Consider the following 15365-nt stretch of genomic DNA (forward strand, 5'->3'; position numbering starts at 1 on the left):
ACGACTAGGAATGATAATCAACAGACAAAAGGGATGACTTAAAACTGATTATACAATATTAGTGGTTACAACTAAGACATTTGAAATAAATTTGGGGGAATTTAAGAACTCCAGAACAAAACAACGATCTATCTACACACCCCTCAACCCCAGATTCTTTGAGTTTCGTAGCATCCTTTAGCAGGGCTCCCAACACATTTTAGCCATAGAAAAGGGTAAAAGAGGACCACTTTGAATCAAAAAGGGGACCAAAGAGGACCAGTTAGGATTAAAAAGAGGACCTTGAGAGGACCATTCATAGTTAAACCCAGGGAAGCACCAAAAGGCAAATTAACTGCCTGGCACTAAATACATGAAGATAATTTGTTAATTAACCATAATAATGATTTTTAATGATAAATCCTTATCACCTTCTGCACAACTGAATTTTTTATCCATTGAATTATATTTTTTACACAAATATTTGAATGGGGGGGGGGGGGTGACAAGCAAGCATGTAACTGACCATCCTACAGAGTAACTTTAATTGTAAAATAAATTTTCTACTAATTAACAGGTAAAAACTGGTTAATTAAAAATAATCACCTAAGTGAACGATAAATTAGTGCATACCTAATAAAGACCTTTTAGATATAGTTATTACAGTAAACACCTTAGTACATAGTAGTTTATAAAATTTTTCACATAACCAGTTTAAAGAAAATTTATTTTGATATAAGGTACCGCAAGACAAGAAGCTATAGTTTAGAGGCCAGGAGGTCCCCTCCCCCTCCACAGCCCCTGGCTTTTACGCACATTTCCAGCCTACTTATGGTACGTTTATATACATATGAGAGTTTATGATCAAACACCAAAGCAGGAGGTAATTTCTGGCTACTCTACTGATTGACTAAGTTCAAAAATATTAGAGGATTGCAAATCATTTATTAGTACGCTAGTATCCAAATCATTTCTTCATATGTATGTATTAGTTGTTCGGGCACCAAAAAATATTGTAACTGTCTTCATGTATATATTAAAATTAGTGAGAAAGAAATTTTTTTATTAAAGCTCCCACACCCATAAATATACAAATGCACTCAAGCGATAAATACACTGAATGTAAATTTGAGGCAGCTTTTACTGGATAACCTAATGTAATAAATAAATGTGTAATTTCAGATTCATAGAGCTATATTTTCAAATTGCAAATACTCATTTTGAGTATTTAAAAAAAAATTAAGGATACAAAGTTTTAGTTTTTAAAAATAAAATTAAATAATATAATTTGAGGTAGCACATGTCAAACCAGCTTCCAATTTTCAAAAATATTAAAATAATTACAAGATGCAAAAGCATTGAAATCTTGAACACGAGAATCAAATTTTCGCAAAGTATGTTCACTGTTGCATAATTTCCAAAAAAAAAAAATATTCTCGAAAATTAAACATGACTAAAATTGAACATAAAATATGCTAGTCTAGGATAGCATATGTGAAAATAGCATTCGATTGCGCAAAATATCAAAATATTTACAAGATGCAAAAAGATTGAAATCTCAAACATAAGAAGCAATTCTTCGCGAAGTTCGAGTAAGTGCAATGCTGCTATGGTTCCAAAAATAAGAAAGTTAATTATCTATTGAAATTAAACAAAAAATAAGCTAATCTATGGTGGCGTATGTCAAAATAACTTTCGATTGCCAAATATATCAAAACATTAACAAGATGCAAATAGATTGAAATCTCAAACACAAGCAATTTTCCGTGAAGTGCGAGTAAGTTCAATGTTACCATGGTTTTGAAAAAAAAGGTAGTTTATTATCTATTAAAATTAAACAAAAAATAAGCTAATCTACGATGGAGTACGTCAAAATAATTTCCGATTGCCAAAAATATCAAAATATTAACAAGATGCAAAAAGATTGAAATCTCAAACACGGCAAGCAATTTTCAGCGAAGTGAGAGTAAGTACAATGTTGCCATGATTTCGAAAAAAAAAAAACGTAGTTTATTATCTATTAAAATTAAACAAAAAATAAGCTAATCTATGGTGGAGTGTGTCAAAATAACTTCTGATTGACAAAAATATCAAATTATTTACAAGATGCAAAAAGATTGAAATCTCAAACACGACAAGCACTTTCCGCGAAGTGCGAGAAAGTTCAATGTTGCTATGGTTCCAAAAATAAAAAAGTTAATTGTCTATTAAAATTAACAAAAAAATAAGCTAATCTAAGGAGGTGTTATGTCAAAATAACTTCCGATTGCCAAAAATATCAAAATGTTTACAAGATTCATTCAAAGAGATTGAAATATCAAAACCCAGCAAGCAATTTTCGGCGAAGTCCAAAAAAGTTTGATGTTACCATGGTTCCAAAAAAAAAAAAAATAGCTCATTATCTATCGGAATTAAACATAAAATAAGCTAATCTAAGTTAATGAATGTTAAAATAACTTTCGATTGTCAAAAATATCAAAAGATTAACAAGATGCAAAAAGATTGAACTCGCAAACGCAGGAAGTAATTTTTCGCGATGCTACATATCTAGCACAAGTTCAGAAAATTGCACTGATGAAACATTCTTGATTTTTTTCAAGGTTTTTCAAGGGCGTACGAACCTGTGAGAAATTTTGGTAGCAAAATGCTTTGATCTGAAGTCGTAACTCCTCCCCCAAACCTCTCCATTTGCTAGATTTCCATATTACAGCGGTTGAAGGAGGAGTAATGACGTCAATCTGAAGCGAAATAATATCAGAAAGTTAGGTGCAATAGAAAAATGGTGCCGCGGCCGCGTGTTCGGGCGTAACAAACGTCAGCACAGTATCTTTTAATGTAATGATAAAATGAAAATTTTTAAAATCTGATTTTTGAGTAAAAACAATATAAAAGCGGACTAAACAGACCAAAATGTTAAAAAGCGGTCTAAAGCGGACTTTACCCTAAAAAACGGACTTTGGCGGGAAAAGCGGACCATTTGGGAGCCCTGCCTTTAGTGAACATAATTGTCTCCCCTAACCATTATTTTTTATGAGACAAACAGTCTAAAGTGGAAAAAAATCTACGAATGTCTCGATTTTTTTTTTTTTTTTTTGATATATAGAAATTTTTTCGATATATAGAAACAATTTTTCTATGTAATGAACATAGAAATTTGCTGGGATTTCGATATATAGAAAATTTTGATGTGTGGAAGTTCGCTATATGGAAGTTCGACTGTACTTCGCGAATTCGTACTTGAAGTTTTAATTTAAAAAAAATATCGGGGTATGACCTTCGAATCCCTTTTTCCCTTAATATCACTACAGAATGTCTAAAACTGTGTTTTTCGAACTACAATCTTGAAAACTTTCCTCGGATCCCCCTTTCCTGGAAATAATCACATAAAATGTATCGTTGTGTTTCGAACTTCAAAATCAAAAAATTATCGGGAACCTCTTCTCCCCCCTCCCCCCGATATAAAATATATATCTGAAACTGCATTTTTTAAATTTAAATTTCAAAAAACTGCCGAGGGGTACCCCCCCCCCCCGACACCCTCTTGTTTTGACTGAACAGTATTCTTACTATTTAGTTCATATTACAGTGTTAAAGTTGAGTAACATGAACCCAGCTAAACCAGAAGCTGAATCTTTTCTCTTTCTCTGCATATTGAAACATGCATTTGAAGCAATTAAGGGGCTGCCAAATACGTCCTACTCTCCAGTCTTTTGACCTAGCAACAGCCCTGCGCACCCTTTCAAATGCTACGGAGTAACTCTCAAAAAAAAGTCCCCAGAATAAGATAAAAACCCTGCAGAAATTCCAGCTTCTAATCTTAGCATTTTCCTTTCAGAAACTACTCGTATTCCTTGTTCAATACACGCTATGATTTAAAGGGTGGCCGTCGACTCCCGCTACAACGCGATCCGACTTATGCAAAATAGCTATAATGCGAGTTTTTCAGGAGCAACAAATTTTAGAGTTAAAGCGAATTTCCTGCTCTCAACAAGAAAATATTTTAGACGAATTGTGATGCTAAGTTGCAGTTTTGTTATTGACTACTAAACATTAAGTATAGTCAATAACAAAGCTTCGTGAATGTACTTTCATCCTTTTAGCATCACTGACTGCGCAAACTCCCACGTACTGCACTATAAACATAGCATTGTTAGTGTATGTATCACCACTCCTCATTTTTCATTTATTTATTCTAAATATGAAAGGTGATGAAATATTGTGGCACCTAGACACACTTTTTCATCTAAAATTTTAAGATGAAAACAAAAAATGAAAGTTTGCGACAATTTAAGAAAAGGATCAAGATTCTTGATATCCTTGAACAACTAGAAAGTGGGTCGAAGGTAGCACGACAATTAGATATGGGGGTGAATCTTTCATGCATATAATTAAAAGTCAAGAGAAGGCAATTCATAGTCCAGGGGGTCCCAGAGGGGTGTTACCATAGATGTAAATGTTATAAAAGTAAATGCGAAGCTACTGTATTTAAAAATCAAAAATGACAATCAATTGAATGACAATCAGATTGTGTAGGATAAATCATCTTCAATTTTTAAGTTATAAATGTAACCTATGTTATCTATTGTATAGTACTATTACAGTAATGCTTTATTGTTACTACATACTGTACGTACCGTACCGTTTCACTTTCATGTGTCTCTCTCCCAATGAGCATTGATTTTATGCATCGTAACAATATTTTATGCTGAATAATGTAACTTTTTTAAAAATACGGTTAAAATTCAGCTTTTTATGTAAGAAACGGTAATAAATATACTAGTTAAAAAATGGTCAAAAGCAGTTTAAAAGGCGTTTAAATGTCAATAATGACTGGGTATGTTAATAAAAAAATCATATACATAACACTTTTCCACAACGCGAAATTTCGACTTACATGAGGAGTCTTGGAACGCATCACTTGCGTAAGTCAAGATCCGATTGTAGTGGCGAAAACTGACAGATTAAAAGCAAAGCATTTGTATCTGAATACTAAACTCATTTTTGAAAAAAAAGGGGAGAGGGATAGGATTTTAAGTTGCAATTTGTGTTACACTATACCTACACTTTAAGAAAAAAATTGTTCATAATAACATTTTTATTCATAAACTAAATTTTTAATCAAACAACATCACACTTTTACAGTAAATTAAAACTACCAAAATGCAACTTGATAGAAAAATTAAAAGCAAGATGAACGTGGTGTTGAAGGGGGGGGGGGGGGGAGGGGAGGTGGCATTTTGAAGCTTTGCCCCACCTTGAAATATTCCTAGATCAAGCACTAGCAAAGCATAAAATAAAATCACTTCTTATCTAAGTATTATGATGTATTTATAAATTTTTAAAATGTACTGAATAATTAGAGAACTTATCTTAGTTTTAAAAGTAAACTAACTCAATGGATTCATTTATTGTATGAAATTTTTATGCTTATAAATGTAAAGTAATTAATAAGTACAAATATTTGAAAATTTAAAAAAAATCAAAAAAGTTGGATTTAAATTTTTAAAAAATCCAACTTTTTTTATTAAAAAAAAATAAATTTTAAAAAATCACAAACCCTGCTTATAACAAACTTTATTAATTTTACTATTACTAACCCGAACAGTAGCCACAAAAAAACCTCATAATATCAAATAGTTATAACTATGTCAACAAAAAAAAAGCATTTCCTAAATATGTAAAAATGTGATCATCCATGTATTATACTAATTTATTTTGCTTTAGGAATGATTTATTTTGTTTTTATTTATTTCAAATCAATAACTTAAATGCAGCTAAATTTAGGATATTAAATAAAAGTGCAAATAAAATTTCCCAAAAGAAACAAAATAGATAAACAATTTTATTTCAAATTAGCATAAAATTAAAATACAAATATTAGTTAAATATTTGGAATTGCGTATTTGGCGAAATATGGTATTCGGTGCATTTCTAATAATAACCTTTAAGCAAAATTTAATAGTGTAACAACTTACAGAAAGTAAACGATCACCAGAAGTTGGCATGCACAATCCTCGAACAATACCGTCATGTGCTTGCACTGAACTGAGGCACTTTTGAGTAGCTAAATTCCAAACTCGAATCTAAAAGGAAAATAATACTCAATGATAGCTAATGCAGTAAACACTTGTTAACTTACAGCATTACAATTATTTGATATTTTACATATACACTTCCTTTCAACTGTAAAATATTTTTAAAGGAAGCTCAGGGATACCCATCCCCCCCCCCCCCAAGTTCGATGGAGCACATTCCCCCCCCCCCAGAAAAAAATTCTTAACCCTCTTTCCTTTTCTAATTTTTAACTTTTTTATTTTATTTATTTTTTTTTAATTTTTAATTTTTTTTTAAATATTTTTATTTATTTTTTTAAAAATATTTTTAATGAATTTTTCAAAAATATTTTTTATTTGTTTATTTATTTTTGATTATTGTTATTATTTCATTAGAAAAGTTCTGCTCTATGCCAACACACACACACAAACTAAATAAATAAATGAAATGAAATGTGAGCAGAATCAAATAAAATAAAATAAAAAAAAGAATAGATCAAAAAATAAATATATATCCTTAAAATAAATAAAATAAAAAATTCCCTCCAAAAATTCTGATGGCGCAACTTGCGCCATAATCTCCCCTCCCCCCTTTGGGCAACCCTGAGGAAGCTAATAAACAAAATGAACAGTATTTTACACTTAAATCAATATTTAAAACAGTTAAAAAGGACATGATAGTAGGATTGAGAAGGGGGAGAATCTTTTAATTTCAGTTTTCTTAAACTAAACAAAAGCTCCTACCCAATCGTTTTTTAACTGCCCAAAAACTTTCCTCTAAATTAATTTCCAGGAAATAAAAATACATCTATCTAAACATCATTATTTTTTTCATCCCCAAATTGCATGAACAACACAATATTTCTTTGGATTTCTTGACAATCCAATTTCTTTCTCTCTTTCAAAAGAAAAACACCCTTACTCTCTACCACTTTGAAGATAAAAAAACCTATTAGTGTATCAAGAGTTGAGCAACTGCACCAAAAATACATTGCTGTATTCTTTCAAAAATTTAAGTTGATATGTTTCACTGAGTCTGAGCTGAAGTCTGAATTGAAACTATCTTTTAGAGTTTTCAATTTAAATCATTTAAAAATTGAGTCTTCTAAAGAACAGAAGAAACGTGCATTTTTTAGTGGCCACATGCAGCGCGAATCACTTAAAAGTTTTCAGCTTCAAAACTTGCTAAGAATGTCACTTTGAACCTAAGACAAATCATTCCATATCATGAGATCAATACTGCACAAGCAGGGGGTGATCCAGCGCCAAATTGGGGCCGCTTTGCGGCCCCTTCACAAAATTCCGCACGCCAAAAGCGGCCCCATTCACAAAATTCCGCGTCGCAAAAGCGGCCCCATTCACAAAATTCCCCATCGCAAAAGCGGCCTCATTCACAAAATTCCCCATCGCAAAAGCAACCCCTTTCACAAAAATTTATAAAAAGGCAGCCTTTTCACAATATTTTTTAATCGCAAATGTGTATGCATCTACACAGAAGCGTACCCCTCTTCCACCTTCCCCCATCTTATCTTTTTGCCACGTGAGGTGTTTTTGCTTGAGAGCGTCAGAAGGGGGACGGGAGAGAGATGCTTGTGATTGGCTAGCCAAAATCCAAGAAAAATAATGAGCACGTGATAAGGAATTGATTCGGAGATTTTCTGCTGTTCCACTAGCGAAATGAAGAATGACTAATTTCACGCCACGGCAAATTTATCGCCTATATTCTGTTGCTTTGATTTCCTTCAATGAGCAAATACTTCTGAATTAAATATTCCTTTGAATCATTGTAACTTTCAGTTGTGTCTTAGTTGCACGCATCCTTTTTATCCATATTATTTTGTCAAATTATGCACTTTTAATTCTCAAAATTAGCTGCAAATTGAAACCTTGCCAATTGCAGATCTTCCAGTTTTTTTCCTCTTTTTTTTTACATTTTAAAAATATTTTCCTGTTTTTTTCAATTTGTTCCTATTTCCTTCAGTTTATTTTGAAAAAGTTTAAGGTTCATAGTTGGGGGGTTATCTTATGGAACGGATGAGCAAAATTTCTGAAAATTATTCCCGAACGAAGGTTAAAAAGAACACTCGAAAATCTTATATTTCCCTTTTTTTAATCAATTGCATAGAAATTTGCATTGAATACTGGCGCATGATGCAAATTGTATTATATGGCAATTAATTAAATCCTGTTAGAGTATGAGCTACGGGGGAAACGCCGAACAACCGATTGGCGAAATTCCCTGTAGTCTGTAGTTGATACTGTCTGTTCGCGAAAGCTCACTTGACAAGACTGCATTTAATGAAAAAAAAGATGTGATTAGGCCAAGGGTACCCACTTTTTCTCATATTCTTTAGTTTAAAGCAGCGTTTGTCGATCTTTTTTTGACACTCGGACCGGTAAAACTTCGTCAAAAAATTTCAAGAACCGGTAGAAATTTTTACTTTTTTTTCATTAAAATATACTAATCTGTTTGGTCCTTCTTTTTTTAAACAAATGCCAGAAACAAAAACCTTCTACTTAAAATAAACTCACAAAAGTTAATTGTAAGATTGTTTTAATAACTTACACACTTCGAATGTAAAAATAAGCGCAGCTAATTTGTGTAAATTTTCATAAGCGAATAAATCTTGGAGAGAAACCACAAAATGTATGCAAAGTAATGGATATATTAATGCATTAAATATCGTATAAAATTAGGAATAAAAATAAGGAAATTTTATTTTATTGGAAACGGGAATAATTCTTCGAGGACCGATCAAATTTTCTCGCTGACCGGTGCCTGCGGAGAATTGCTGGTTTAAAATGCATTATTCATTTTTTCTTTCCAACTATTTTTCTTGTAGACTGTACGTGTAGAAGCAAAAGATAACTTCCAAAGTCACGCCAGTTTGAGCATACAGCATACAGTAAACCAAAAGAATAACAGTATTATTATTATTTATTTATTTTTTTGTACTTTAATTCCTAGATTCCTTCTTTTATAGATAAAATACAATGCCAGCTGGAAAATATCGTCAGTCATTCTATTTAATCTTGCTGTCTTCTTAAAATAAATATGAAACTTTGAGGTGAGCAATTTCGCAATTTTTTAACGTATGTGTTGGCTATTGAAAACATTATTGATTCCCATGCAAATTCGTTCTTGCACGTCGGTTGGGTGCGGGCTGACGCGATTGACGTCATCGCCAATCGGCGATCGGCACGTGCCGAATCGACGTGCATAAGACACGTGCATTGAGATGGAATGAGGTGGTGTTTGGAATGAGTGAGTGAGGATGACTATCAAGTTGATAGATGGAGATCGTTTTTGTTTTTAAGCGATTCTGTTTTTATTTTATTTTTCTGTAAATAGTTATGATTAAGTGTTCAAATAAAAGACGAGTTTTTAAACATTAGTTTTCCTTTCATAAACAACTGCTACATGGGCTTAGAACGTTGGGAAAGTTCAGGAAAGGAATTTTTTTATGTCAACAGTATGTCCGCTAATGGTGAGACAGCGCGCAAAGGAAGTTTTATTGAGTGGGATTTTATAAAAAGTTGCGGGAATTGCGTAATCTGCAGACGATAAATTTTAAAAAAAACTGCAGATGATAAATTTAAAAAATGTAGTAATTGTATATTATTCCAGTTCGTTTTCTTTATCGGTATTAATCTTTTTTTTATAGCAGATCGTTTGCGATCCAGGAGCGCAGACGATATTTTTTGTAGTTAGCTTGTTCGCGTGTTTAGGCGTTGGTTTAAGTGGACATTTTTTAGACGCATCAAAGAATAAATTGTTATTCTATTCGAATATAATTTGTGTTTTGCAAAATATTTCGTTACGTTTTTAACGGATAATGGAGCGCTGGAGATAGCAGCCGCAATAATCTCAGTTTGGAGAGATCGCTTGTTCGTTGAAAATTATTCTTCATGAAATTCGCAACTCCAACGAACTATAGGGGGCACTGCAGTCACTGTCTAATGGCCGACTTAAAAACTAAAACAAACGCATGTGGTAACAAAGAAAATGCTAAAAGTGTTGTGATTTTTGTTCGGATGTACGATATTTTTCGCTTTATTCTTTTTAAATTAATTTTCAAAGTCTTGTGGATATTCTGGCCCACGTAGAAAGAAATGAGAATTCAAGAAGCATTACTAAACGTCAAAGATTAATGCAAACTTCGTAGTTCTAAGCAGCTATTTCCACGATGTTGAATTTGATATTTATCAATTCTTGATAAAACTAAATAATAATTGTGGCCTGACAAGAACAACAATTAATGCTAGAAAATTCAATATGACATTACAAATTATTATCGAAAGAAGATGATACTTCTTTGCCTTGCTTGGCAAGCACTTATTGTTTTGCATTTGTTGCTGAGTTATTTCTATCGAATTCCCGAATCGGTTAATTTAAAATTTTTCTGTTCCGATTTTTCTAATTTCTGAGTTACGATTTAATTATGTCAAGTTATGCAAATCATCTGCAGAATTCTTACGGATATATGGTGGTAGTTTTCTTTTCAGTTGATTGACCATTATTTCTTTTCACTTATCGAATTCTGTAATCTTACTACCATTTTATTCCACTCATGATAAAAATTAAAAATGGTTTAACTAAAAACGCGAAATCTCGCCAAGGCTACTTTGCTCGCACAATTCCAAAACTATAACCCTAAACAAATTTGGCGAAACCTTTCAGCTGAGAATAAAAGGAATAAAGTAAATTCTTTCTCGGTTAAACATTTTTCATTTTGTTCTACGATAATAAATTCAAGAAAATATTTTGCATACTGTCCATTCCAACTAAATGCTGCTGTAAAATATGATTAGTTAAATTAATTTAAGATTAAAAAAAACTCATATTCTTACAAATTCATACAAAACAATAAAAAATTTTACCTGGTATAACGTTATACAATTTTGTTAATCCAGAGTTTTCTTGTTTACGCTTCCACCATTTAATACTTTTTTGAAAGAAATAAGGAAAACTAACATTATTTTGAGAAGCTCGAGAATACTACTAAGGGACGAATTAATTTCTGTAGCTGAAAGCAATCTAAGACTCATCGATTGCGTCAATAAATATTCAGAACAAACTGCCTGTGTTTACGTCAACAGACACCCGTGGAACGCAACGTGGAAATGTTTCAGTTTCATCGGCAGTTTTGTAAATCACCGCAAGGTAGCGTATTCGAGCGCTGGAGTTCCGAATTAAAATATGAAACGAAGACGTCCTGCAACTGGAGGTACCCCCTGAAATTCTGCGTATTATGTTAAAAAATTTCGCTCTTCGAACGTTGGTTCCCAAAATATTGTGAATTTCTTGAAGTCAGCAACTAACAACCCCGATAAAATCGCTATCACCACTTCATCTTGCAGTAACAGTAACGCAAATGTTCCCGTTTCGGAGGACTCGGAAAATGTGGTAAACGATAGTGAAGCAAATGTTCCCGTTTCGGAGCACTCGGAAAATATAGTACATCAAATGACAGTGAGGCAGTTCGCAAAAGAAAATGATTTTTGAGGCAGAAAATACTGGAAGTGAATCTGGAACAATTTCAACTGATGATGATATTGAGATTGCGCCATCAAATAATGATTCAAGCATTGTATTTGAGAGTACAAATGGAAATAAGAAGCATGCAATAAATGAAAAGTACATTGCAAATTATAAAAAGGTGTATAGCTGGCTTTACTATAGTTATTCATCTAAGGGTTTTTTGTGCAAAAGATGTTCATCTTTCATGAATGATAGTGATTCGAACAAACCTTGAGTAAATATTGGAGTTGATATCAAGAAAAGCCGTCACCCCATAGAGTTTTTAAAAAACATGAGTGCAGCAAAAATCACAGAGAGGCTGTTAATATACAAAAATCTAGTGCAAAAGAAGGAATTCTCAAAAAAATTGGAAATGAAGCAAAAAAAACACAGAAATTAATTGGTAAGTTTATTCAAATTTTGTACTTTTTTACTTTATAATCAAGAAGCAATCGGCCATTTCTGAGAATTTTGAATCTCTAGTTAGATTTTTGGGGGAAAATTTAGATCACAATAAAATAAAAAAAAAAACATTTGCTAACTTGTGGTAGGAATGCCACGTATTTATCACATTTCAGTTCCAAACATTTATCTTTGAAAATACCAAAATTCCGTTGTTTTCAGGAAAATCCTAAATTTTACTTTGATTACGCAATATATATTTAGTATTAGTGTTGAGTTTCAAAATCCAATTCTAAAATAACTTTATTTAAAATAAAATTCTTTTATATGCTGTTTTTATATTTTTATTTCTTTTGAAGATCTTGATTTCCTTACATCCGCCATGGTAAACGAATTTTTCGCATTTTTGATGTTTACTGTACCTTGTTAAGAGGCAAACAAAATTTCTTTATATATTTATTAACATCATTAAATTGCAAAATTTTAAACGAAATACCTACTCTGTAAGAACCTCAAATGTCAAAAAATTAAACGCTAAATGCTGGTGCAGTATTATTTTGGGTTTTAATTACTTTTAAGTTTTTCAAACACATACAGGGCATCTTTAATGAGTATTTCACTTCTATGTTAAGAAATATGTGATATCTTTGAGTCTGTTCATATTGTATTTATTAGGAGTTATCATTACGTTCAGCAGCATGTGCAATTTTCACTGCTCTAAAAGTATTTAAGAGGGGGCAAACAGGAAATCTGTTTTGAGACTTTCACCTTAAGAAAGTGTGCCTTGCATATGTATATTTGTAAAAAACAATAAATGTAATATATGTGTCAAATTACGAATAAAATGTTAAAGGTCTTACTTCCCCCCTCCCCCCAGCGCATTTTCTCTTGACAGCTTTCAGGTATTCTTCAAGTACTTGCAATCACCCCTGAAACCTGTCTAGGGCTTTTCTATAACAATACGACAGCTAAAAATGCTTTTGTATAATCCTTTCCAAGAAAAAAATCACGAGAAGGTCTTTTATACAATAAAAAAAATTGACAAAAATATTTTGCTTTTTCACAAAAATAAAGAAAATTTACAAAAATATTTTGCTAAAATGGGGACCCAAAAAATAAAACCTGGATCGACCCCTGACAAGAGATATTAGATTTAGAAAAAAAATCACGATATAGAACTAAAATTAAAAATTTGTCTAGCCAAGAGTTGACAAACATACCTAAAAGGATTTTGGGTGCACTATCAATGTGCATATTAAATTTACATTTAATAACAAAAGAGTATTTTAATGTGTTTTTAAAAAATAGTCATATTAAATTTTAAGTTACTTTGAAAGATTTACGTACTAACCAAGATTTCATTTTTTAATGGAAACAGGCGCCTAAGGTACATCATTAGCGAATAATTCCAAATTGCATTTTATGTGACTCAGCCAAATGAATGAAGGGAAAAATTCACAGGAGCAGAAGAAGGATCAACTACTCTGACAGCATCATTGAAAAAATGATGCAAAAAATATTTTGATACAAAAAATATTTTACCTCTCCATCATAAGCTCCAGAAAACATGAAGGACAAAGATGATGTATGTTTCAGCATACATTGAATACCATCTTTATGCCCATCAAGAGAATACACAAATGGTTTGGCAAAAAGACGTTCCAATTTCACAGCATTCACAGCACGAGTGTATTCTCGAGCAACTTCAAAAGGATGCAAAGCAGGATCGTAATTCCTCTTGACTGCACAGAAGAACAAAAGCAAATATGTTTTATATTAAAAAAGATGACAAAAAAAGAAAAATTAAGATGACACATATGATAATGTAATTAAGTATTGCATATATATTAAAGTGACATGAATTTCAAATTGAATATTCAACCAAAAAACAAAATTTTTTTACTTTACAACAGCCAAATTTTGCGGATTGTTCAGCAAGGAAAAAAAATCATTATTACTTTTTAAGTATGCATTGTATAAGAATCTAAGATAAATAAAATTATTAACAATGCATATATATAATTTTTATGAAACAGAAGAATATGTATTACAAAGTGTGCTATACTGAGTAAAAATGAAACAAATAACACAAAAACTGAATGAAACATTCAAAAATATTTACCACAGCTGACATTCCCATAATATTATGAATAGTTAAATCCTAGTACTTCTTCTTGCAGGGCCGGATTTAGCTTTTGAACCACTCCGTGCAAAAGGGAAAAATTGCGCCCCTTTTGAACTGCATGTATAAAGAGCCCCCCCCCCCCCCCCAACAAATGAAAAAAACACATGACCTTTTTTACATTTTTTGACAAACACATAAAATGTGTCAAAGTAACTTGGCAATTAATGTAAATTGTAAATAACAATTTTCAAATCGGTTGACAGATTTGATTCTGGTGATTTCAAATTCTCCATTCATAAGACAGCGATCTGAGAGAGAGAGAGAGAGAGAGTAGATCTAACGTCTGTGGCTTAAGTGGGAGTAAAAAAGCCAAACCCTGCGGCACGACAGTCCATGAGGGCCGAGGCCTACTGTGCCCAACTCAGTTTTCCTGACCAGGGGCTCTGGGTTGCAAGGCATACGACCCGGTTAGGTGGTCAGCCTAACGCGGAACCCCCAGTGTTTGGTTCCCAAGTGCACTTGGTACTCATTTTATCGACCCACTGAAGGGATGAACGGCTGAGTTCAGCCATGCTCCACCCGGGAATAGAAATCCGGGCCTGTGTTATCTATGTGGAATCTAGAATTAGTAGAATTATACTTATGTGTTACATGCATATTACTAATCCTTTTTCTATGTGCAAATAAATAAATAAAACAGTTTGAATTTTGAGATTTTTAAATCAGATTATGTTTTTTGCGATCACGAATTGCGATAGGACTCTACTCCTTGGGTTCTACTAATGGCTCTTATTGCCACAAAAATTAGAATTTAAGACTTTAAAATTCAAATGAATGCCAGGGGCTGGTTGTTATGTGCTGAATGTTGTGTGCTGAATACTTTTTTCGCGAAAAAAAGATTGTGTACAATCGACAGTCGTTTCTAAATAATTCGATTCCGAGGCATGTGGACGCCTGCATTATAATAGAAAAATAAAATCAAGGGACGGGACGTCGTTCAACGGTCAAGTGAAAACAATAAGCAATTCGTGATTGCTCAAAAAAAAAAAGCAATGTGAACATTGCGTCATGGGTAAATTTTGCGCCTAAATAGGGGGTCTAGGGGTTACACCCTGGAAAGTTTTCTGAATAGTAGCTCTGAAAACGCTATTTTAGACAATCTTTGATGATGGAAGAGAAGGAATGTTAAGGGGACCTTAGTTTGGAATTTTTCGAACTTGAGGCTCAAAAAAAAATTTTAAACGATTCAAAATTTTAATTCTGTACACAAAATTTGAAAAAGAGA

The 15365-nt window shown here is 32.4% G+C and overlaps 1 protein-coding gene across 4 annotated transcripts in view; it reads right to left on the reverse strand.

Annotated features, from left to right (window-relative positions):
- Nucleotides 1–15365, reverse strand: part of LOC129230874 (DDB1- and CUL4-associated factor 13-like) — a 130239-nt gene that overhangs the window by 78871 nt on the left and 36003 nt on the right. For all 4 annotated transcript variants that reach the window (XM_054865204.1, XM_054865205.1, XM_054865202.1 and 1 more), the window contains exons 3-4: nucleotides 13498–13697; nucleotides 5955–6062 (exon numbers count right to left, since the gene is read on the reverse strand). In XM_054865204.1, the coding sequence (XP_054721179.1) occupies nucleotides 5955–6062; nucleotides 13498–13697 (308 nt within the window). The remainder of the gene's footprint in view (nucleotides 1–5954; nucleotides 6063–13497; nucleotides 13698–15365) is intronic.

Source organism: Uloborus diversus, chromosome 1 (genome assembly GCF_026930045.1).
Source record: "Uloborus diversus isolate 005 chromosome 1, Udiv.v.3.1, whole genome shotgun sequence".
In the NCBI taxonomy this organism is placed as follows: domain Eukaryota; kingdom Metazoa; phylum Arthropoda; class Arachnida; order Araneae; family Uloboridae; genus Uloborus; species Uloborus diversus.